Here is a 25,161-nt window from a genome sequence, read left to right as displayed (position 1 = left end):
CCCAAACTAGAGCACTCCAGAGCCTTTCTAGCTCCAATACCCTACAACTCTACTTCCCCCAACAGCTTCTCGTCCATTAGTAACCTGCGGCAGTGCCACATGAGGCAGGGCTAACAACACTAGAATTTTTTTTTTTTTTTTTTTTTTGAGATGCAGTCTCGATCTGTCGCCGAGGCTGGAGTGCAGGGGTGTGATCTCAGCTCACTGCAACCTCTGCCTCTCGGGTTCAAGTGATTCTCCCGCCTCAGCCTCCCAAGTTGCTGGGACTACAGGTGCGTGCCACCATGCCCAGCTGATTTTTGTATTTTTAGTAGAGACAGGGTTTCACCATGTTGGCCAGGATGGTCTCGATCTCTTCACCTCATGATCTGCCTGCCTCGGCCTCCCAAAGTGCTGGGATTACAGGCGTGAGCAACTGCACCCAGCCAACACTAGAATTTTTTAATAGATTGGGAAACTGATTCCCATAAATGGACGTGCAACCAAGTGCAGGGCCGCCTGGCCTGGCACCCAGCGGGGCCACTGACACTCAGTCAGTCCTGTACCATGAAGGCTGCATTGGATTCTCTCCAATAAGTTTTTTTTTTTTTCTTTCCTTTTGAGACAGGGTCTTGCTCTGTCGCCCAGGCTGGAATGCAATAGTGCCATCATGGCTCACTGCAGCCCCGACCTCTTGGGTTCAGGTGATCCTCCCACCTCTGCCTCCTGAGTAGCTGGGACTATAGGCGCAAGCCACCATGCCTGGCTAATTTTTATATTTTTTGTAGAGACGGGATTTCACTAAGTTGCCCAAGCTGGTCTTGAACTCCTGGGCTCAAGTGATCCTCTTGCCTCAGCCTCCCAAGGTGATGGGATTACAGGCATGAGCCACTGAGCCTGGCCAAGTAATTCTTTTGTACATTGTACTTCTTTGTCCTTCTTCATCATCTTGTCCCCAGGTGGCTGATGCCTTGTCTGGGGTCACCACGGAATGCCCCTGAAGGGGACAGGGTAGCAGCTGGCCCTGTGAAGTCAAGGAGACTGTAGCCACGGTTCTGCCAGCTGGCTGTGCACATGACTGAATCTTCCTAGAGGCCATGAGAGGCTGGATTCTCTTTGGTAGCAGTCACAGGACAGGATAAGGTGGACCAGAGGCCAGAAGCAAAACAGGATGGTAGCCTTCAGGCAAAGGGGCTGCAAAGTTATACCAAGCAGCACACTGGAGTGTGGGGATGGAAGCTATGTCCACAAGGGGTTTTGTTCAAGGAAGGCACTGCCTCCCAAGCTTTGAGTCTTACTAGACTGTGGCTGGGTTTCAGGGGCTTACCGTAGTCAGTGTATCTGGGCCAGCAGAAGTGCCGGAGCCCTCCGTAGCTCAGCTGGAAGGAGGGCTCGTTGCGCTTCCTCAGGGCAGCGCCCTTCGTCAGAGAGAGGGCCGCGTGCTCAGAACACCGGTAGGTGATGAAACCGTACTTCTCGCCTCTGCAGGGAGACAGCAAGGAGAGTATATTATTGGGCTGGCTGGGTGGACACTGTGAGACCACCCATTACTAGATGAGGAACTGACTGCCACAGTGATTCGATACCCACATCACGTGGCCCCCTAGACAGAGATGATGATGATCACTAGGCTGACTTCTGCAATGTGGTAATAATGAAATCAGCTAATATGTTGAATGTTTGCCAGGTGTTGGCCATCACATCTTGCCTCAGACACTCCTCAGATGAGCCTGTGAGGTGGGTACTGTTGTTATCTCCACCTTGCAGATGAGGAAAGAGGTTCTGTGGAGTTCAGTAATTTACCCAAAAGCATGTGGCAGAGCAGGGATTCAAACCCAGGTCTCTGACATTAAAGCTGATGCTCTCAACACCGCTGTATGTTTCTCCTATCATTCCCATTTCCCTGGATTTGCCATTGCCATGCCATTCCCCTGCCTATACTACTGTACCACTTTCTGCCTCCTTCAAAGCCAGCCTCAGTCACCAATTCCTTGGCTGCCATCTTGGCCTTCATCTCCCCTAGTAGGGCTGGTCTTCTGCATACATCTTGCCCTTCACGGTAGACATCTATGATGCCTGCCTGTTCAGCTTCCACTCCCCTTCCTCTGACAACAGCATGTATGGTCAACCAGGCTCAGGGTGCCAGGGCAAGCCACGTGACAATGGCCCTTCCTGGACACCATGGTTTGTTCAAGGATAAGCCTGTTTACTCAAGGCTGAACCCCAAAGAATCCATCTCAGGTCTTTGCTGGAGTCATGTAGTGACTCCTACCTCCCCAGGGGTCTCTAAGCTGCTGTGGGGGGGTAGCTTAAAGCTACAGGCAGCCACTGTGCAACCAGGAGAAAAGTCTGCCCGAGAAGGACCAAAAGTCAGTTCTATTCCAACTTTTCACTTCCATGAACAACAGAAAGTGTCCCGACTGACATATCATCTGCTATGTAAACTCCTCAAGGCAGAGACAAAGTGGCATTCACCAACTATTAGGACAGGCTTACAAATAGTGGGTGCCTAATAAACATTTATGTGAATCATGTTTCCTGACACCTCTCTGAACCAGGACCAAGTTTGAACCCTTCTGCCTCTTTATCTATTTATTTATTTTTTGAGACAGAGTCTCGCTCTGTCGCCCAGGCTGGAATGCAGTGGTCGCAATCCCAGCTCACTGTAGCCTCTGCCTTCCAGGTTCAAGCGATTCTCATGCCTCAGCCTCCTGAGTAGCTGAGATTACAGGCATGTGCCACCATGCCCGGGTAATTTTTTGTATTTTTAGTAGAGACGGGGTTTCACCATGTTTGCCAGGTTTGTCTCAAACTCCTAGCCTCAAGTAATCTTGAGGCTGTTATCAATGATAAGACAGATAAGTAATCTGTCTGCCTCGGCCTCCCAAAGTGTTGGGATTATAGGCGTGAGCCACCATGCCCGGACCCTTCTTCCTCTTTAAATGTCTAATTTGGTAGTACGTCCAAGACTCGTTTTTAAAGATCCTGTGTGTTTTTTAAATCTTAACAGATTGATCTTTCTCTTTAGAGATTAATTTGCCTGCTTTATTTTTGCATGCTATCTTCATTTGATAGCCTGAAAACTGCACAGAACTTAAAATGGTTCTATTTGTATGATGGTTCTTTTTTAAAAAATTTGGTAAAAACACATAACAGGACATTTACCATCTTTGCCATTTTTAAGCATACAGTTTGGTAGTATTAAGTATACTCATATTGCTGTGCAATGAAGCTTCAGAAATTTTTCACCTTGCCAAACTGAAACTCTATGCCCACTAAACAACACCTCCCTTATTCCCCCTCTCTGCAGCCCCTGGCAACCACCCTCTTTCTGTTTCGATGAAATAGACTGCTTTAGACATAGCATATAAGTGAAATCATACAGTATTTGTCTTTCTGTGCCTGGCTTATTTTACTCAGCACAATGTTGTCAGGTTCATCCATGTGGTGGCATGAGCCAGAATTTCCTTCCTTTTTAAGGTTTCATAATATTCCACTGTATGTATAGAAACCATATTTTGTTTATCTGTTCATCTGTTGGTGGACATCTGGATTGTTTCCACCTCTTGGCTATTGTAAATAATGTCGCTATGAGCTTGGGTGAACAAATATCTCTTGGAGATCCCGTTTTCAATTCTTTTGAATATATACCCGTAAGTGGAATCGCTGGATCAGACGGTGGTTCTAGGTTTAATTTTTTGATGAACTGCCATACTGTTTTCCACATCAGCTGCATCATTTAAAATTCTCACCAACACTATACAAGAGTTCCAATTTCTCCACATCCTTGCCAGTATTTATTTTCTGGTTTTTTGATAGTAGCCATCCTAATGGGCAAGAAGTATGTAATAACTCTTACACCAGAAACTATTTTCTTGCTGAAGCTTTCTATTATTATTATTGTATTAGAATGTAAAAACCCGAATAACTTAGTTTGCCTTAGTTTGCCAATATAATAGGAGATAATTTAGAAATATTTCAAAACTGACAAGGTTTTGACATCTAAATTGTGCATTCATATGCAACCTGTTCTTTTTGCAGATCCCCTGACAGGTAAAACACTGCTTCTCCAGGTGAGTGACGAAAAACCAGGGCTGCCTAGTAGAACAAAAGGCCTGGGACCTTTTCTTATTTTTTGCTCTATCATCCAGGCTGGAGTGCAGTGGCCCGATCTCGGCTCACTGCAACCTCTGCCTCCTGGGTTCAAGGGATTCTCCTGCCTCAGCCTCCTGAGTAGCTGGAAATACAGGAGTGCACCACCACATCCAGCAAATTTTTAAATTTTCAGTAGAGACGGGGTGTCATCATGTTGGCCAGGCTGGTCTTGAACTCTTGACCTCAAGTGATCTGCCTGCCTTGGCCTCCCCAAATGCTGGGATTACAGGTGTGAGCTGCCATACCCAACCAAGGTCTGGGACTTGCTGCTGCAGAGGAAGGGAGGGTGCTGCAGAGGAAGCACAGGGTTGAGGTAGAGTGGAGTCCCAGTGCAAGTCTTCAAGCTGCCAGGGGCTGCTGCCCCGCACTATCTCCAGGCCAAAGGCCCTGAAGCAGACACATGGGCTCCGGTTCTGGCTCTGCCGCCAACTAGCTGCCCAGTTAACTTGTCTGAACTCCTGCAGAAAGGAGAGCAATTGAAAGACTAGGAGTGCTTATGTCCCTGGCGTGCTGGGAAGTTTAGATAAAAGAAGGAACGGAAACTGCCTGGCACTTAGTAAACCATCAGCACGTGTCTGCTGCTATTACTGACTGCATTACCATTTCTGGTCCTTCTCCTGGGCCTGGCTTTCCACATCTAGGCTATGGATTTCGTCAGATTCATTCCACAAATCTTGGGCATCTTCTGGTACCCAGCTCTGGATCAGGACCAGTGACCCTCTCTGCTCCCTTCATTTGCCATGGCTTGGCTCAACTCACCTCCTACTTCTCGTCAGCACCTCGCACTCCTCAATCTCACCAAACACTTCGAAGCGCCTCTTCAGCTCTCGGGAGCTCATGTCGCTGGAGAGATTCTGAATGTACACCACGCGGCCTTCACCCTGCCCGAGAAGGAGGACAGAGAGAGACTTGGTCATTGCCTGGCTTCCTGGATCCCTCTGGGGGTGGGCTCCCATGGAGTCCTTGTCCTAGTCCATGATGCCTGGCTGAGTGAGCAATGACAGCTGGAGTCAGAGAGGACAATGCCAATCTCTACTCCAGAGGACCTGCCCTTGTTGCGGGGCGGGGGGGGGGGGGGGGGTGTTAGAAGGGAAGAAGCCTCCAGGGAAGCCACTGCTTACATGAAGGAAATGAGCAAAGACGGGCTGGGAAGGAGGAGGGATTTATCATCATTGATATGCCTGCATATTCAGTAGCTTTTGGACTTACCTTTCAAGTCTGAGCAGGGGAGGTGCTGGGGTAGGGCAAGCACAGGAAGCAGGTTGATTGTGAGTGTGAGAGTGGGCTGGAAGGAAGGGTAATGAGGTGGGGGCATCTGGGATATTGGTTTTGCCTGGGCAAAGTGGCTGAAGCCACAGTATAGACACTGTCACAAAGACGTCACCTTCAGGAGAGTTCCATGCTATGCCAGTGGGTGCCCAGAACAGCCTAGCAGAGGGAAGAAGTGGGAGAAAGTCCAGACTGGAACTCCCCTTTCCCTCCTCTCAGATCTGTGATTTGATCTGGTTGAAGCCACTGCTACTGGACAAGTCACTCTGACCTGCGAGAGAAACTGCAGCCTTGTTCCTGGAAATCTGTGTTCCCATAGGAAAAACACACAGTTTCTTGTCCTGGACAGGCTTGCTCTGGAAACAGGTTATAGCCAGTGATTCTCCAGCCATCCCACCCACGTACTACACATGCCAAGGAGGAAAACCCAGGCGGCGGGTCCACAAACAGGACTCCGTCGTCAACAGTCCGGGGAACTGTACATCCCACAACATACGATGTCCAAGCTCAGCTCAACAGAGAAATCCCCTCCTCCCACTCTCCTTGCAGCTTCTTGAATTCATACAGCTCCTTCCTGCCACTGCTCCAAACACTTGTTCCCCTGAGTCTTCGCTTGGTTGCTCCTTTTCATCAATCAGGGCCCAGCTCCCTGAAGGTGCCCTTCCCTGGCCACCCCATAAACACATCCTCCTCAACAGTCCTGTTTACTTAGATTGTTAGTAATTGCACATTACTAATTTCACAGTGCTTATCCCAATCTGTAATTACATTGTTTATTCCTTTGTTTATGAGTCTATTATCTCTCTCTCCCTTCTGTTCAGCCAGAAGGGGGGCCTCATCTCTCTTATTCATTGCTGTCCTCCAACGCCCAGAACTGTGCTAGGCCTGTAACTGCTGTATGACCAGACACAGACTCCAAGAAGATTCTCCACACACAGTCCACGGTTTTAAGGACCTGCATGCAGACAGCTGTGTACCTCTAGGGAATGCACACCTCCTGTGTGCCCCTCCTCCCTGAAGTGCCACATCACATGGGAGAGACCCAGCGGGAGTCTGTTTGTCCTTTTTGTGTTTCCATCCTACTTTCCTCCTTCCTTTCTAGTGACATGGCCTAGCTGGCCAGCTCCAGCTCCCCACTCCAGGCCCCTGATGTGTTTTCTCTGTGGGGAGCTTTGTAGTAGGGTCACCAGGCAAAGCCAGAAGGCCAGGGCCTGTGGACTAACTCTGGGAGGGCATTAGGGAGGTGGGTGGGGAGGAAGGGACAGGCTCTCTTGGTCCCTTGGCACTGATCAAGTTGGGGGAACCCTTGGGAAGCACAGGCCCAACTCCCTTACGTACAAATGAGGAAAGTGAGGCTCGGGGTAGCTGGGGGACCTGCCCACGGTCACACAGAAGGTGGTGGCAGGGCTGGCTTGTGACCTGGCCAGACTGGCTCTGCTCCCCACTACCACAGCCTGCCCACTTGACTCTCTCAAGGCCCCTGATGCTGAGCCCTAAATCACCACCAACAGCACACTCATGGCCAGTCTCTTCGCTGAACTTTGCGTGGTGCCACCTTTGATGCCCTTTAGTGATCCTTGTGCTCTTCAAATGAGAGAACTATCATTGTCTGCTGCTGCCATAGTCCCTTCTTCCCCAGGCAGAGGCCGAAGACTGAGGGGCTCACCAGCCAGCCTCAAAAGGCTTTGGTCCATGAAGCCCCCACACACTTCCTGTTCATTCCCATTCACTCCAGGCTCTGGGCCCCCAGATCACTTACAATGGCCTTTTCCCGCCGCTTCCTGGCGTGCCGGATACTTGGCGTTCTGTCTGAACACGGCCCTCTGCTCTCACATCTGTCAGTGAACAAGCAAAGCAGAGGCACTCACTCTCGGGAGAGACCATGGGGGTGGGGGCGGATCTGCTCCAGGAGGCAAGGGATGCTTCCTTAGGACTCGTTCACGAGGGCACACGAGCTGGAACTGCCTCCTGCAGAAACCCAGCTTCCTCTTCCGCAACGACGGCCCAGGGCTGTGTGTGGGCCTGAACATCGGGACACATGCCTACTGCCAGTTTCTGGACTGGATCACCGGGAACCACTGTGTTGCTCATTATAACCCCACCCTGTTCTGAGCCTTGCCTCTCTATGCCATTAGGGGTAGAAAAGCCCTTTTGCTTTATTATCTTATTTGATCTGATTTTTTTTTAAACCCCATGAGGTTTTATGTTTTTCCATTTTCCAGATGAAAAATCTGAGGCTCAGGTTTGAGATGGGATTTGCTTAAAGCCAGAAAGCAGAAGTCAGAAGCAGGTCCTTCTGATTCCAGAACCACTGTTCCCTATGGGTTCATGCCTCAGCCAAGCAGCAGCCCCTGGCCATTGCAGCTCCATGCTTCCAGGCTAGCTATCAGGCTCATTAGTCCCATAGCCCGAGCAGGCTCCCAGGTGCCACCCACCTGCAGCCTTCCTGGCCTGCCTGCACGCTGCCCTCACTCATCCAGTCTGAGTCACTGACAAATACAGCACAGAGAACAAGAACACAGGCTTGTGAGTCAGACAGCTTGAGTTTGAATCTTGGCCCCACCGCCTCCCTGTTGGGTGACCTTGGGCCAGTTACACAAGCTCTCTCAACTTCAGTTCTTTATCTATAAAATAGGGATAAGCAATTGTGTCCATCCCTTGGCCATTTGTGAGGATTAAATTTAAAAATGCATGTCAATGCTTAGCCCAGGAACTGCTCCGTAAATATTTGCTCTATTTTTCTATGTAACCTCTTTTGAGCCTCAGCTTTCTTATCTATCAAATGGGGATAAGCAGCAGATACCTCCAGGTGCACCTGTGAAGCTCTAGTAGGATAATGGGAAGGGAAATTACTTGCAACTTTAAAGGTTACCTAATTATAGTATTATCATCCCTTTTGCAACAGAATTGGTGGACTTTCCCCACCTGAAGAGCTGAGAGTGCCTGGAAGGTATTGTGGAGTTCAAGATTTGTGTCGTTAACCCAGCTTAACGTGCTTTCTGTTGCTGTGTGTTTGGTACAGGTCTGGAGAAGGCTGATTAGTATCTTACCAGGTTTACCAGGTACTGAGCTCAGCCAGGTAGCTGAGCAGGAGCCAGGTTACCCAATTAAGTTTCTGTAGTGAGCAGAAAAAGCCAGCCCTGAACCTGGCCCAAAAGCAAGAAGAGAAAAAGGAAAATCCATGGGGGTTTCTAGAGAAGTTCTCAACTCTTCCCAGGCAATTCTATGAATGCAGGCCCAGCCCAAACACCTCTGAGCTGGGCAGGAGAAAAAGGAGGCCAGTGAAGCTCCAGCTTGGGGGATGTATTTCAACATGAAGAGAACCTGGGCAACTGCCTAATGTGGAGATGGAGTGCTTTAGCTCGCAGCAAAGCAAGGCTGAAGCCAAATCTTTGACATTGGACCACTGTAGGGCAGAAGCTACCCCCTGGGGAAAGAATGGAGCCAGAAAGAGAGGCTCAGCGAGGTCGGTAGAAGGCAGCTGTGACTGACAAATCCTGGCTTCTACAGTAAGGGCTTGCTGGAGAAATTGCTGCGGACCTCACTTTGAGGAACAAAAAATTTAGGGCTTCTTAACAAGTTTGCGGAGAGCCCACAAACTCCCTAAAATTGAATGCCCAGTTAGATGTGTATGCACATGTTAATGGGGAGATGGGCCTTTGCTTTAATCAGGTTTTCAAACAGTTAAGAACCCTTGTTGTAGATGTATAAATATAAAGCTGAAGTCTTTTTACATTTTATTTAACAAAAAATTTTTTTTTTTGCTAGTCCCTTTAGAAGGGAAGAAGCGGTATCTTCACAAGACCTAAATTCTAGTCTCAGAGTATGATATTCTAGCAATGTCATCATTATCACCTGGGGACTTGTTGGAAAGGCCAGTCCCTGCCCCTACCCCACCCCAGACCTACAGATCAGACACCCGGGTGTGGGCCGGCCAGTGGAGGCCCAACAAATCCTGCAGCGGATTCGGCAGCTGGGCTCCAGCCCGAGAGCAGCATCTAGTGGCCACTCAGCTTCACCTCAACACAGGGCTGGGGATGATGACACTGACCCTCCTCAAGCCTTCCCCAGGGAGAATCAGGACCCACTGTGATCAGAGAGGAGCAACCAGTACCCTCCGAATCTGCCAAACCTCCATTTTTTCTGCCCAGCTCCCCAGCTGACTTCTGGACTGGCTTCTTCTCCAGTCTGGTTCAGAGAGTGAGGATGATACGAGCAAGCGGGCTCATGAGGCATCATCCCTTCACTGAGGTCAAAGCCCTTCGAGGGGCAGCCAAATGGTGAAAATCACAGCGCAACTCAGCAGGACCCAGAAATCTTATCAATGCTTTATGTCCAGGTATTTCCCAGAGCACAGATTAGAATTACACTAATCTTTCTTTTACTTGTAAACATCCCTAGAATTCAAACTGTTGGGGCAGGTATGTTTGCACAAAAACCTATCCATTTTACAAACATAAAAGCAAAAAATACAGATGGATAAGGGACAAGTTCCTTTAGAAGTAAGCCCACAAATAGCCAGGAAGTGGGTTTTCTTTCTTTCTGGAGGCCAGGATGTTTGGGACACTCTCGATTTCACAGACCAGGCTTTGCCTGCCTCCAAGACTCACCCACAACTGCCCCAGAAGACCACCTTTCAAGGCCCCTGACCAAGACATGGGCCACACAGGGAGATGCAGCCTCAGTTTCAGAGCAAGTTTCCCAGGGATCCTCCCTCCTGGGGCTCCTGGCTCCCCGGGAACTGGGATCCTCCACTGCCCGCTCCCTCTCCTGTGGCCCCCTGTTCATACCTAAAGTTCCTTCGAGTGGCTGGTGACCAGGAGTGGCAGGGTGAGGAGCCAGAGCTTGAGCGGCTGCGGGAACAGAGCTGCCGGTTGGCCTTGCTTGGTGGGCTCTGGTAGGGGCAGTGGTCAGAGCAAGTGGGGCTGACCCCTGAGTCCTCTTCTTCATTGTCCTCCTCCTCCTCCCCTTCTTCCTCTTCCTCCTCTGGGAGGAAGCTGCTCTCGCCGCTGCTGCTGCTGCTGTCTTCAAAGACAGTGTCATACTCAGGGCTCTTGCAGGAGGCCAGGTCTTCCTCCTCCAGGGCAGACTCCAGCAGCCCAAAGTGTTTGGTGAGGCTGGCGCGGATCTCATGGTCTCTCAGCAGCATGCTGTCCTTGGGTGGGGCGCCAGCATCACAGCTTCTGTCTTCCTCCCTGCCAGGGGCCTGTGCCTCAGCCCGAGGAGCACCCTGCTGGGGCCAGACCTCAAGGTGAACCCCAGATGGCTCCCACGACCTCAGCACCTTCCTTTGCAGGACGCCTTCTGGTCGGAGCACCTGGCAGTAGTCATGGTCTCCAAAGGAACAGGAGAAGGGACGCTTCTGGCCAGTCTGGGAGGCTGGCTGGGCCGTGGCATGTCGCAGGTGGGACAGGAGCTCACTCCGCTCCGGGTGCTTCTTTAGCAGCTTGTGGGCAGCCTCTGGGGTGGCCTTGAGTGAGAGGCCCTCAGGGGAGGGGAGGCTGAGAGCTATTTCTTTGCCTAGGCTATGCTTGATGTCCGGTTTGAAGGGATCCTCCTCTGTGGGCTTGTATGGTGGTGTGGTGGGTGGGGTGAGTCCTGCCCGAGGAAGAGGAGAAAGGTAAGATAAAGACTGATCACTTCTCCAAGGGACACCAAGACCCTAAGTTTGGGGCCAAGCACGGTAGCTCTCACCTGTAATCCCAACATTTTGGGAGGGCGAGGTGGGTGGATCACTTGAGGCCAGAAGCTCGAGACCAGCCTGGCCAACATAGTGAAATCATGTCTCTACTAAAATACAAAAAAATTAAGCAGGCTTGTTGGTGCATGCCTATAATCTCAGCTACTTGGGAGGCTGAGACATGAGAATTGCTTGAACCCAGGAAGAGAGGGTTGCAGTGAGCCAAGATCGTGCCACTGCACTCCAGCCTGGGCAACACAATAAGACTATGTCTCAAAAAAAAAAGACCCTAGTTTGGGATGGCAATAAAATGGCCAAGTGCCTTTACTCCCCTAACCCAGTGGATGGCAGATATCACTAAGTGATCACTGCACTGCTGGCTGAGCCTGGAGGTAGGGTGGGAATCCTTCAATTCTCTGGAGTTGGCATGTGATGAAATCCATTTGCCATCCCTTCTGTGACCTACTAACGGCAGCTGGAACCTCCCAGTCATCCAAATACCTCTTCCTGATCTACGTCCAAATCATTCAACAAACCCTCCCAACTATACCTCTCATATGCCTCTGGCATTTCCCATGACGGACACGGGGCAGGCACCACAGATAAAACTGCCCACCTGGGCTGGGCGCAGTGGCTCATGCCAGTAATGCTGGTTCATTCCCAGTGAGTCTTCTTTATGGTACCTATTGCAATTTGTAATGATCTTCCTTTTCTGTTTGCTTTTTGACTGCCTATAACATAAGCCTCGTGAAGGCAGGCATCTTGTGCATCATTCATTATGTGGCACCTTGCCCATGCATGATGAAAAACTCAGAGATGCACGGGTGTTTTCCTGAAGGCACCTGCCAGTGGAAGCCCCCTGGCTCACCTGCTGTGCCACAGAGCTCCACTGTCAAGGTCTGCTCAAAGCTCTTCTTGCCAAAAGTTGGGTCGCTGGTGGAGGCAGGGAGGACAGAAAGGAAAGAAGCAAGTCAGCAGCAGGCATCCACCTCCCCGCCCATGAAAGGGTCACAGGGAGTGCTGTGACAGGCCCTGGTTCCACTGCCCATGGAAATGGAGCCTGAGGTGCATTCGCTCTGGGGGAAACCCCATCCCGGCTGTTAGAGGAATTCAAGCTGCACAGCTCTTTTAGGAGACACAGGCAAGGTTCACTGGGGGGTAAATAGAGGACGAGTGCTGTCAGCCTCCTTATTTTATAGAGGCAGCAACTGAAGCCCAGAAGGAGGAAGGGACTTGCTGAAAGCCACAGGGCACTGTCAGAAACGAACTCTTTTCAGGGCCCCCAAGAGGACAGGTTATGAAATGGCCTGAGGCCTTTCCTCTGGCCTGCAAAAGTTAGTTTCTAAAAACCAACTCCCTTCTAAAGGAGCCCAGCTCCTGAGGGTCCCAGATGACAATCAGGGCACAGGGTGTGGGACCAGGGCCAGGCATGGGGGCTGATGAACCCCCCATCACCACCAACACACACATCCAACAAGACAAAATCTCATGGAATAATACATCAATAATTTCTAAAAACCTACCTTTGTGACAAGGCCAGCATGAGGCACCTGGGAGAGTCTGAAAAGAAGACAAAGAAAAATAAGATTCCCCAACATGGTATCACTAGCAGATGTTTCCCCTCTGAAGGAGACCCCAGGCCTCCACTGGTGCCAAGCACAGCTGCCCTTTGGGCAGGTGACCGAACACCTCTGCCACTTTTAGAGAAGGGCACAACAACTCAAATCCACCTTCCATCCCAGTCTCAGCTGGGAGAGCTACTTGATTTTGCAGAAAGTACAAACAGGTGCAAGGGTGACCCCTTCTGGCTAAACGTGTAGCACAGTAAGGAAGAACTTGACTCCAAGTCCCACTGCTGTGAGCTCTGGACAGACAGCCCTGCATAGGGCCCATCATCAAGTAGCTCTGTGCCTGAGTTTCTGTATCATAAAATAGAGACAATGACAGTCCCTACCAGAGAGGCTTCTTGTGAGGACTCAATAGGGACAATCTGTTATCTAAGACCAGTGCCAGCACGGTAAGTACACAGTGGCTAACTGTTGTTATCATTACTGCTATTAGCAGCATTTAAAACTCTAGCTGCATTGTGGTGCTGAACTTAATAGCCTTATGCTTCTGTCACATCATCCCCAGTGAGTCTTCTTTACAGTACCTATTGCAATTTGTAATTATCCTCCTTTTCTGTTTACTTTTTGACTGCCTGCTTAATTCATTAAGTGGCACCTTGCCCGTGCAAGATGAAAAACTCAGAGATGCATGGGTGTTCTTCTCAAGATCTGCTCCAACTAGCCCAAAGAAAAGCTGAAAGCCAGGGAGGGGAAGGGACTTGTCCAAACCCACATAACACTTTGTTGGGGATGGGGACTTGAACACAGGGCTCCTGGCTCCCAGAGCAGTGGGGCATGCTGCACCCCATCCCTGCCCCCTCTTCGCAGACCACCAACTCTGACTACCTCTGGGAGGGAGCTGCGGGCAGCTGGGGTCCTCATCCATGTCCCCACACCCACTTTCACAGGGGCTCTCCAGGGCAGGGATCTGGGGTCCCCGTAGGAGCTGCTGTTCTTGGCCACTGTCCTCGTCCGTGGGGCTGCCCAGCTCCCGCTCTATGTCGTAGGCCTTGGGAGCCAGGCACAGTGAGGGCAGAGCACCTTGGGGCTCCGTGGGGACCAGCGGCTCATCTGCAAATGTCAGCCAGGGGCCCAGCTCAGGGTTCAGTCTCCGAGAACGCCGCACGGGGCACACAGAGCTCTCCAGCTTCCTCCCCAGCTTCGTCCATGGCAGGCCTCGGCCTGGCCTTTTCCTGCCCCACTCCTCCTCCTCCTCCTCTTTTTCTTCTTCCTCTTCCTCCTCCTCTTCTTCCTCATCTTCCTCCTCCTGCTGCTGCAGTCTGGCAGGCCGGCGGACCTCCCCTTTCACCTCCAGCCGCAGTGGGCGCAGGCTTGGTCTGGGCCCGGTGCTCTTGGGTGAAGCTGCGATCCTCACCTCCTCCACCGAGGATGGGCGACCAGGGGAGGCCTGACTGTCTTTGGGGGGCCTGGGCCTTGACCGAGGTGTGAGGGAGGCATAGACAGGAGTGGCCAGACGGTAGGGTTTGCTGACGTCACAGAGCACGTCTTGAGCCAGAAGTTCCCTCAGAATGGAGAACTCAGCCCAGGAGGCTTTGGAGGGGTGCCGGGACCAGGGCCGGGATCTGACCTGCTGGGAGGGGTTGCTGCAGGCCTTGGGGAGTGGCTCAGGGGCCTGTGGGGGCAGCTTCCTCTGGGGGAGGCAGTAGGTGTGCATGTAGCGAATGAGTTGCACCATCGCCTGCATGTCTTCCTGGGAAACTGGGGCACCGGGGTCTGCCCTGCCCAGAGCTAGGGAGTCCCGGGGAGAGGCTGGAGCTGGCTGGGGGCTCGGGCAGTCCTCACCCGGCTCCTTGTCCTCCTTGGCAGGGAGCCGGGGACTCTGGAGGCATGGTGGCTGCAGACCCCTATCCTGCAGGCAGCACTGTGCCGAGGTGAGGTGCTTATGCAGTTCTGTACAACTTCGGCTCTGAGACTGCGTCATGGGAGCCTTCTTGTCTTGGGTGCTGTCCACCTAGAGAGGGAGAGAGGCCAGAGTGAGGAAGGAGGCCCAAACACTCCTCCCATGTGTCTCATCCGCATGGCCACTCGCTGGCCCATTGTGTCTCACCTGGATCATAGGAACAGCCAGGTTTCCTTCATTGCATCCCCAGCTTCCCACGCAGAGCCAGGCACCTGGCTGTGCTCAGTGGATGAGGAATGAAGGAATGACCAGCCTCCTAACAGCTCTCCCAGCCATGGAATTTCGCCCCTGCAGACCCTTCCAGATTCACTGACAAAGCCCCACTCTGACCATTCCATCCCTCTGCTCCATACCCTTCAGCCAAGAGCCGGGCAGTAGGTTCATGGTAGCCTGGGGCTGGGTGTAGGAAGGACTTGCTACAAATGAGCACTGGGGGATTCATCGATCTCGGCCCACTGCAACCTCTGCTTCCCAGGTTCAAGCGATCCTCCTGCCTCAGCCTCCCGAGTAGTTGGGATTACAGGCATGCATCACCATACCCGGCTAATTTTTTGTATTTTTTAGTAGAGACAAGGTTTCACCATGTTGGCCAGGCTGGTCTTGAACTCCTGAGCTCAAGTGATCCTCCCGCCTCAGCCTCCCAAAGTGCTGGGATTACAGGCGTGAGCCACCGCGACCAGCCTGAATGATGGATATGTTCTAAAACTGGATAATGGTCACAATTGCATGGCTATAAGTTTACTAAAAGTCATAGAATTGTACTTTTACAATAGGTGGCTTTTATGTATGTAAATTGCACTTCAATAAAGTTTAAAAAAACAAAAAATTCAGTAGCTCCTAGTGCCCACAGGATAAAGGGGGAGGCTCCATGGCTGGGTGTCTGAGGTCCTCTGCACTCGCACCAGCCAACCTCTCCAGTCTTATTTGCCCCGCTTGTCCACACTGGGGCTTTCCCCTGAAGTGTGACTCATCGTTGTGCTGGGACTTTCTAGCAATGGCTGTCAGATGCATCTCACCTCTCTGGGGAGCTTCCTAGGCTCCCAGAAGGCAAACAGCTGGCTCACAATGGGGCGTGGCTGCTGCCCCTTCAACAGAATGAAGCACGAGAGGGTGGACCTTTGTTTCAGGAGGGTCAGCCAGGACAAATAGGGAGGGAGCATAGGGACTCATTCCCCAGAGAAGCCCCAGCAAGGGAGAGGCTCCTACACTGAGCTGCTGTCTGAGAGGACCCGATTCTGCCTCTGAGGATGTAGGATTATATGCAACAGTTCCCAGGAGGAGGGGCCAGGGCCAGGAAGAGGAGGGGTTGTGTGTAGCCTTTGAGGACAGGACCCCTTGAAAAACACCGGTTACACCTCTCCTTGTTAGGCTTGAAAGATGGGGCTCAAGGAGGAAAAGGGATGTTCTTTGACCCCGGATGTCTATGACAGAACTTTAAACTCTCCAATGGGCTCCCTGAGGGGGGGGAAAAAAAAATCCAAACTATTTACTGTGGCCTCCACAACCAGCGCAATCTTGCGTTTTGGTCTGTCACACTGTTGGAATACAGTCCTCTGAAGGCTGGCCACACTTTCCTCATCCTTGCTCTAACCTGCATTAACATCTACCAGTGTCTGGAACACTGAAGTGTGAGAAAGTCCAGGGCTCCTTCTAGAAAACCCTAAACTAGGCTGGATCTCCAGAAGCAGTGCCCACGACACCAGCTACAAGGGCTGTGGGAGGAGCGGGAAGAGATATTGGAAGTTGACTGAACTCGCTATCCTCCACCACAGCTGAAGGCTGCAGCCCCAACGGACACCTGTGGCAGATTTGGGGGCATGTGAAGAAATACCTTGACACAAGGCCGTTGACTTTTAGATCTGAGGCCTGCCTGGCGCCAGGCGGTCCCTTCCTTCTGGATGTCAGAGCTTGATGTTGGGTAGGATGTGGCCAGGAGGAGCTTCTGCAGCTGAGGGAAAAGCAGAGAGGACAGGAGCCGGGGCTCAGCCACAGCCAGAGGACATGGACTGCATGGCCAGCCCCTCAGGACTGACCTTGGGCATCACAGGACCACAGGGAGAACACAGGGTGGGCATTCCATGACCTGGGATGATGATTCCAAGATACTAGGTGCAGATGGCAGATTGTCTTAACAATCCTGAACACACATAAGTATCCTAATAACATACAAATCCTTTTCAGAGTTAATAACCCCAGGGAATAGCTATGACTTTGAAAAAACTCAAGCAAGTCTTGGGTAATGTCTGTCTATTCGACTGTTAAAATATTATGATACAGTTTTATTGGGACATTCTGAGTGCACACACACACACACACACACACACACACACACAATCTGGAAGGTTAGGTACCAAAATGATTCTCCGGTGTGGGATTCTAGCTGATTTCCCTTTTGTTCTTCTTGTTTATTCATATTACCTCTAAAAATTAATTTCTTAAATTAAGCAAGGTAATACTTGTAAATGGTTAAAAAAAAAAAAAAAAGACACATCACAAATACTAAAGGGCAGACAATTAAAAGCAAGTCTCTCTCTTGCCCAAAGTCCCTTTCTCCCTCCTACAGGCAACTCCACTAACTACTTTCCGGTGAACCTATCATGAGGCGGGCTTTCATTATACAAGAATATGTATGTAGTCATTACCTCCAACCCACCCTGTTGTTTTGTTTTGTTTTTTTTGAGACACAGTCTCTGTCACCCAGGCTGGAGTGCAGTGGCAGGATCTCGGCTCACTGCAACCTCCACCCCCCGGGTTCAAGTGATTCTCCTGCCTCAGCCTCCCAAGTAGCTGGGATTACAGGCATCTGCCACCACACCCAGCTAATTTTTGTATTTTCATAGAGATGGGGTTTTACCATGTTGGCCAGGCTGGTCTCAAACTCCTGACCTTAAGCGATCTGCCCGCCTCGGCCTCCCAAAGTGCTGAGATTACAGGCGTAAGCCACTGTGCCTAGCCCTACCCTGTTGTTTTTACACAAGTGGAAGACTACACTTAAGCTTGTTTGGCTTTTTTTTCTTTTCTATAAAAATTGTAAAAGCTCTTCTGCTTCTGCACCCTGAGGGCAGGTACAGAGTGTACCTGAGCTGAGAGAGCAGGCAGTTGAATACATCTGGATTTTCCGCCGGAGATCCTAGCCAAGCTTGAGAACAAACTGAGAACGATCATGAGATTTTAGTACAGCAAGGAGAGTTTCCCTGGGAAACGTGCCACCCCAAGTCACTCCAACAAGGAATGCCAAAGGCCCACGAGCCAGAGAAAAGGCTCCACACTCTTGAGGAGCCACAGGATCCTGGCTACCCCACCTACACCCCAAACCAGCACCCACATATTTGTGACTTTTTCAATGGGAAAGGATCCTAGGACTGGGGGAAAGAGACCTCATTCTAGCCTGGCTCGGGCCCGGTGCACTGTGAGAGCCTTGACTCCTCCATTGGTATAATGAGCAGGGGCAGGGAGACTACATGGCTGGATTAAAACCTCTTTTTTTGACTCTAAGAATATAACAGAAGTTGCTGACCTCAGAAAATCACACAGACACACAGAGGTCCACAGGTCCTTACAAGTCCATCGCTGGACTCTCTGGGATCCATGGCCCAACCTGAGGTCCAGATGACTTCTCAGGGCCTTTATGTTTGTTTGCTTTTTGTCTTTTAAAGAGATGGGGTCTTGCTCTGTCACCCAGGCTTGAATGCAGTATCATGATCCTAGCTCACTGAGGCCTCACACTCCTGGGTTTAGGCAATCCTCCTACCGCAGCCTCCAGAGTAGCTGGGACTACAGGCACGTGCCACCATATCGGGCTAATTAAAAAAAAAAAAAATCATAGAGATGGATCTTCCTATGTTGCCCAGGCTGGTCTCAAACTCCTGGCTTTAAGGGATCCTCCCACTCAGCCTCCCAAGTGTTGAGATTACAGGTATGAGCCACTGTGCCCGGCCCCTCAGGGCCCTTCCAGGTCTCTATCGGTATGCAGGGAGTCTAAACAGCAAGTCTGTTTCCTGTGTGCCTTGCACAATGGCTGAAACAGAGGCACTCAATAAGCATGGAGGGAATGAAGGTAATCTAAGGCATGCGAGGGAAACAACCTTTGACCAGCAGGGGTCGCGCTTTGCCTCTTTAAGGTTTGGTTCCTCTCCAAAGGCCCCGTGCAGAAATGGCACTAGAATGCTTGTTACCACTAATGGTTGTACCAGAAGTATTAGTTCACATTTACTGAGCAACTCTATGTGCCAGGCACTGTTCTAAGTGCTTTATGTGTATTATCTGCTGTAATCCTCCTAATAGCCTTTGACATAGGCACTATGATTAACCCCACTTGATAGATCAGGAAGCCGAGGCTTAGAGAGGTTCAGGATGTATGCCTAAGGGATATACAAGTACTAAATGGCAGGTCTGGGATTCAAACCTAGGTGCTTCGATTCCAGTCTGAAAGGAGGCAGGACCCCCTCTCAGCAGGAGCCATAATGTGGGACTGAACATACTCTGTGCCTGGCATGGTGGGTGCTTCACGCTGCTTTGGGGAACTTGAAGGCAGTGGGAAGGAACGGAAAGGGTCCTAGACTAGGAGTGAATACCTGAGTTCTAGTCTTTGCTGGCACACTGACTTGCTGTGGAGATACCCTCCCCATTCTGGGCCACAGTTTTTCCAGAGCTGGGCTTGAGGGTCACCAAGGGCCGTTCTAGCTCAAACTCTCCATAACCTAAGAACCCTCCCGGCTCCAACAGGCTCTGATTTTCTAGCTGAGTCCCGCCAGCCTCCAGGAGCCACAGCACCAAGGGAGGGGCCCAAGACAGGCTGAGCAAAGCTAGACTTCACACTCCAGGACAGATCAGCTATGGGTGCTCTCAGCCTGGATTGAGAGCAACTGTTTCCAGTAACTTCTGAGTTCCAGACTCCTTTGAAAATCTGATAAAATCTGATCTTCTCCCTAGAAAGCTGCTATTCCATGTGCACATTTCCACATTCCGCACACACTCACACAGCATTTAACTTCTGCTGGTGGAAGTGTAAACCAGTCCAACCTCTTTGGAGGGCAATCTGGAAGTATCTGCTTAAACTGGAAAATCACAGATCCATAGACCTAGGAATTTCATTTTTAAGAATTTGTCCATTTATATGTCACAAAGGCCTGTATAAGAACAGTTACTGTGCCACTGCTTGTAATGAGGAAGGAGTTGAAACAACACAAATACCCAACAGGGGAACCAGTGAAACCCTACCACGGAACATTACACAGCCAACACAAAGAATGAAACAGAGCTCTACATGCCCATGTGGAAGAGCTTCCAAGACACACAGTTAACCGTGAAAGCAAGGTGCAGAGCCCTGTCTAATGTAGACTCCCTTTTGTAGTAAAATCTTTTAAAAGGTAGAAGAGGAAAGTCACATAACAGATCAGTAACCATGGTTACCTCTGGGACAGGAAAAAGCAAGAGAGAGAGGGCTAAGGAGGTTTTGCTTTTAACTGTCCACTTTTACTACCTGGATTTTTACCATGTGTGTGCAATCTTCAGGAAAATGTTTTGCATATAATTTCAAGGATTTAACACATAACTTGGTCAATCCCTAGAGTACCAAAGAGCGTAGAGAATGCAGGTGAAGCCTCTGTCGTTAGTCCCTCTGTCTAGGTGGGAAAGGTTAAGCCCGGGGGGTCTCCCACCTTCAGCCCACGCTCTCTGCTATGATCAATATTGCCAGTGATGCACGGAGTCCCCTGCAGGGCTGGAGCGGATTGCTCTGCACCCCATGCCCTGAACCAGAAACCTAGTCCCAGGCTGCAACCATCACTTCTGCTGTAAGTAGGTTCTCACCAGTGAGAGCTCGTCCACCTCAGGGGCTGGGGCCGAGGGCTTCTCCAGGGCAGGGCTGGGGGGCGCAGATGAGGGGGCAGGCGAAGCTGAGGTGCATGATAGAGCGTCTCCACCATCCAGGGCTGGGAAGGCAGCCAGACCCACGTCATCTTCAGGGATGTCATCCAGGGTCTTGGTGAGCTCTGCCAGGAGGGCCTCATTCTCACTGTCAATCTGGAGTGAGGAGGGCGGGAGGGCCAAAAAGGCAGATGGGGAGATGGTTAGTCACCACCTTAGACTCAGTCTCCACGGTGGACACCGGCTCTGCCCAGCCGGCTGGCCCACCATCACCCTCCTGCCACATCCTCCCCTCTGCTCCCCCCAGCAGAGCTGCTCAGTATTCCTGGCATAGCAGATGCCCAATAAATGTGTTATTGACTCCAAGAATCCCAGAATTTTATGAACAGGCAGTAGGTGATAATGGAAAGGGCCCTGCCTGGGAGTCTCACTCTGGGCTCTGCTGCTTATCACACACCTGGGCACAGGGCTGTCCACCTGAGTGACGCCTACCTCCCCCACCAAGGACAGAGGCTGGCCTACCACACTGGTAGAAGCAACCCGTTGCAGCCCCTCAGACCCTGGGGTCCAGGCAGAGTGAAGGCCAGAAGCTCCAGGGTTCAACCATGACAATAATAACCACAGCAGTGATGAGGCAGCTATCATTTCTCTGTGGGTTCCCAGAGCTTACTCTCCTTATTCACTCCTGAGGAGGTAGCAACTATGGTGATTAAACACTCCGGCTCTGGAGCTGGGGCTGGACCCCAGGTCTCATACTTAGCAACTGTGGGCCCTCAGGCAAGTTAGTTTTCTCATCTATCAAGTGGGATAACACACAGCACACATTTCCTAAGGTTACTGCTGAGGACTAGATGAGTAAACTTAGGTAAGATGCTTAGAAAATGGTGCCTGGCACAAAATAAAAGCACCTGCTACTGTGATGACTGTGACTACTACCACTACCACTGCTAGTGCTGCCACTGTTACACGATTTCTGCCACGACGATGATGATGATGACGGTGGTGGCAGTGGTAGTAACTGCCCCCTGCACTCTTTGCTCCCTTCCTTCCCTTCCCGGTGGCTACACTGTGCCTGGCTTCATGCTGGACGCTGGTGATAAACAGCACGTGGAGACTGACATGCCCCGCTCCCATGGAGCTTACCCTCCTGTGGAGGATGGGACAAAACTAACAAACAAACAAGATCATTTCAGAGCGTGAGAAAGGCTAGGAAGAAAATAAAAGGAAGCCATGATGGAGAAAAAGAATGTGGTGAGGACTTACAGGCTCTTGAGGGTGGTCCCAGATGCCTCCTCTGAACAGCTGATATTTAAAGGTAGGCTTGAAAGACACCAGCCAGGTAAAGCGTTAAGGAGGGGAGACCCAGGAAGAGGGAAACCCCAATCAAAGGCCAGGAGCACAGCGCTTGGCTGAAGAGAGGAGTAGAAAGGCTCTGTCAGGCTCAGGGAGGCCTCAGAGCAACCTCGCCCAGGGGCGCACGATTCTGATCTCCATTTTGCAGTTGAGGACACAGAGGCTCCTGGAGGCTCAGCAACTTGTCAGGGGTCACACAGCAAATAACGTCCAGAGCCAGGACTTGGACAGCAAGAGTGCCCCCATGCACAGATGAACCATAAGGAGGGTCAGCGTGTGCACCCCCAGCACACAGGCCCCCACGCCCAGAGGCCCGGTGCGGACAGCACGTGGCTTCTAGGTGAGGCACCGAGCGCCTCATTTAGTAAGGCCTGGTCCCCGGGCTGTTCTGGCAGAAGGCACATTCTGTCACATGATGCCTCCTCCGGCACTCTTTCCCATCCCAGGTCAGTCTGTTTATCCTTTCTGCAGGAAGTTCATCTGAAATACACATCTCGTGATGGCCTTTTGGCTGCACTAAATCTGTTCCAGGCCTTACAGCCGGAGCAGCAGCTGAGAAGTTCGAAGGGGGAACACGGGGAGAGAACAAACGCGTTTGTAATTTTTAGAACAGAGCTAAGAATAAAAGAAAGGTCAAAAGAAGATTTTGGTTGGGCCTGACCCAGGCCCTGGGGATGGAGGCCCGAGGGTAGATCAGGGTCCGAGGACTCTGGCTTTAGAATGCAAGGGGGCTCATTGGCTGCCCCCACCCCCTACCCACAAGTCTCCTTCAACCCTCAGGCCAGACTTCCAACCCTGTCCAGCTCAGAACCATCTGTCCAGCTTGATGGAGAGAGTTAAGATCCTGGAACTTGGGGCTCAGCGACCACTCTTGGGGTTCTGCCATCAAAAGGGTGATCTTAGGCAAGTCGTTTCCCTCCTCTATGCCTTGCTCCTTTCCCTGTGAAATGGGAAGACATGATCCCTGGCCAGCCTTCCTCCCTGGGCTCCCAGAAGGCCAAGTCTGGAAGCAGTAATGAAAGCGCTTTGTAGAGTGCTTAGGTCCCTAAGCTCAATGCCTGGGACGTGGGAGGCACCACGGCAGATTTAGTTAATGAAAGAGTGAATGAACCAAACAATGAACAATGGCGGGAGGCTAAGTTCAGTGTCTCAAAGACCAGATTCTAGAGGGAAGTCATTCAGAGATGACATCATCAGCACTGCATGAACTGAGAATTCTCACTCTTTCCCAGGGAGAGTACCAAGGGCCCAGAGATATTGTGAATTATCACAAACATCAGAGCCGGAAGGGCTCTCAGGAACCACGTAGTGAAGAGAGATTTCAAACGCGTGGCGCAAACGCTACTGCTCCCCTGTATCGCTAACAGCCGCTTCCTTCCATGCCAGCATTTTTCCTGATGCAGGGCTTCAGGTGACAACTGCCAATCAATCACAGTTGGCACTCACAAGGAAACCTATCTGCCATTATTTGGGGGGGGGGGGGCGGTGGCAGGCGAGGAATAAAGCCCCAGGAAAGAGACCTTTCAAGGTCACACAGTGAGTCAGGGGTAGGACTAAGGACTAGAACCCAGGACTTAGAGAGCCAACACTGACTTACTTACCAACACTGAGTGCCGGTCACGGTGCTGAAATGAGTCCAAAATGGCAAAGACCTCGAGAAGCACCCATCAATTTGGGTAAAAGCAAAAGTCTTCCCCTTCTCCCCACCTCTCCCCACCCCACTCCACTGAAACAGCCAGGTGGGGCAGGAGGCTCTGAGCCTGACTGGGAGGAGCAGCCATCCCTGCCCACGCTGGCCACTGCTTCCTCCAGCCGTCCATCCCAGGGGGCTGTGCCACCCCTCTCCTCTTCCCCAGGCCCATTAGCTCGGCTCTCCCTGCTCAGCATAGAAACAGAGTGCAAATTAATGGAGAGTTAATCAGCTGAGGAAGGGATATTAATAGACTCAGCCCCACCCCCAGTCTTCCTGAGCTGATCTCAAGCAGGAGGAAAAGGAGCCTTCAAGAAATCTGAGGGAAAAGGCTTCATTTTGAGGACCTAGAGTGGCTTGAAGAAACGTCACGGAACAGAATGTAGGCTACCAGGGCAGAAAGAATATTCAGAGATCGCTACTATCCATGGGGCTTAAACTGACGTTCAAGAAACCCAGGAAATTGGCCACCCCCCCTCCCATTTTTCTGGGAGTAGGTCCAGACCCAGGGACTCTCCTCCTGTAGCCTCAACAGATTGATTTGTCCACGTTCCTTCCTCATTCCTCACATGGGAAAACTGAGGCCCAACCAAAGGGAGCTACTCGTCCAAGGACACACGGCAAACTGTCACAAAACAACAGAACACCTGCCTTACTCTAGAAATACTTACTAAGGGCCTGTCATGCCCCAACCCTAAGGACTTTGGGACAAGCAGAGAAGTGGAAGGCAATGTCCCTGTCCCTGAGGAGCTGTCAACCCTTGCAACTGTAGCTTGTTCTCTACTCTCCCAGTTTGTTTCCATAACAATGGTGCCATTTAATTGTTAACAGAGCTTGGCACTGGCAGCAAGGCTCCGTGATTCCCATTGGTCCCATGAAGAAACTGTCCAAGTTAGTGCCAGAAGGGGGACTAGAACCTATGGCTCCTAGATCCCAGCTGAAGGTTTTTGGAATGGGTCAGTTTAATCAGTTCCTTCATTCAACACCTATGAATTGAGTCCTTACAATGTGCAAGGGCCCCAGAGATGAATGAAGTGTTGTTTGTCCCCAAGGACCTTGCAGTCTGAAGGACACGCATGCGCGCAAGAGATGGGAGCCCATGAGAGGGACTAAGTGACCAACTGCCTTAGGAGGAGGCATCATGAGAGCTGCGTGTCGAAGGATTCATTCAGTGGATGACTGTTAAGCCCTGACAAAGTGCCAGGCACTGTGCAGAGCCCTGGGAATACAACCATGCACAATGCAGACACAGCCCACACTCAGAGTTTCCGACGGGCAGGGAGCAGGGGGTGGGGACAGGCCCCAGTCACATGCACAGAGGGTGCATCGGTGAGCAATGGATAGAGCTAGCCTAGTCTCAGGAGAGCTGGTGGAGTGTGCAGCCCACAAAGGGGAGAGGGGCTGGGAGGGCAGAGCTCGGCCAGCTGTGAGGACTGTCTTCCTTGCAGGGCTGGGGCCGTACCAATCTTACTTGTGCCTGAAAGCATTAGTAGGACCTCATCGGAGGCTTACTGGTGGGTCTGGCCATTCTCTGAGTAGGTGGGGGGCCTATACAGTCTCGGTGGGGATGGTCTTCAGGGAGCATCCAAACCCCTTTTCACTCATGAGTTCTCTGCAACCTAAAAGCATTTTCTGGAGT

General features: G+C 51.2%; 1 protein-coding gene across 5 annotated transcripts in view; it reads right to left on the bottom strand.

Moving 5' to 3' along the window:
- The window catches only part of PPARGC1B (PPARG coactivator 1 beta), a 127,577-nt gene that overhangs the window by 12,798 nt on the left and 89,618 nt on the right, over positions 1-25,161 (bottom strand). For 2 of the 5 annotated variants that reach the window (XM_058440025.1, XM_032158332.2), the window contains exons 3-11: positions 20,423-20,635; positions 16,443-16,559; positions 13,537-14,662; positions 12,607-12,643; positions 11,952-12,016; positions 10,194-11,001; positions 7,163-7,238; positions 4,894-5,015; positions 1,307-1,461 (exon numbers count right to left, since the gene is read on the bottom strand). In XM_058440025.1, the coding sequence (XP_058296008.1) occupies positions 1,307-1,461; positions 4,894-5,015; positions 7,163-7,238; positions 10,194-11,001; positions 11,952-12,016; positions 12,607-12,643; positions 13,537-14,662; positions 16,443-16,559; positions 20,423-20,635 (2,719 nt within the window). Of the gene's footprint in view, positions 1-158; positions 1,462-4,893; positions 5,016-7,162; positions 7,239-10,193; positions 11,002-11,951; positions 12,017-12,606; positions 12,644-13,536; positions 14,663-16,442; positions 16,560-20,422; positions 20,636-25,161 lie in introns of those variants that run through there. The other 3 variants (XM_032158331.2, XM_058440024.1, XM_058440027.1) reach the window with 2 other exon arrangements.

This window comes from Hylobates moloch, unplaced genomic scaffold, assembly GCF_009828535.3.
Source record: "Hylobates moloch isolate HMO894 unplaced genomic scaffold, HMol_V3 SCAFFOLD_6, whole genome shotgun sequence".
NCBI classification, from domain to species: domain Eukaryota; kingdom Metazoa; phylum Chordata; class Mammalia; order Primates; family Hylobatidae; genus Hylobates; species Hylobates moloch.
The sequence above is the reverse complement of the archived record's forward strand: the minus strand, read 5'-3'. Positions and strand labels throughout refer to the sequence as shown.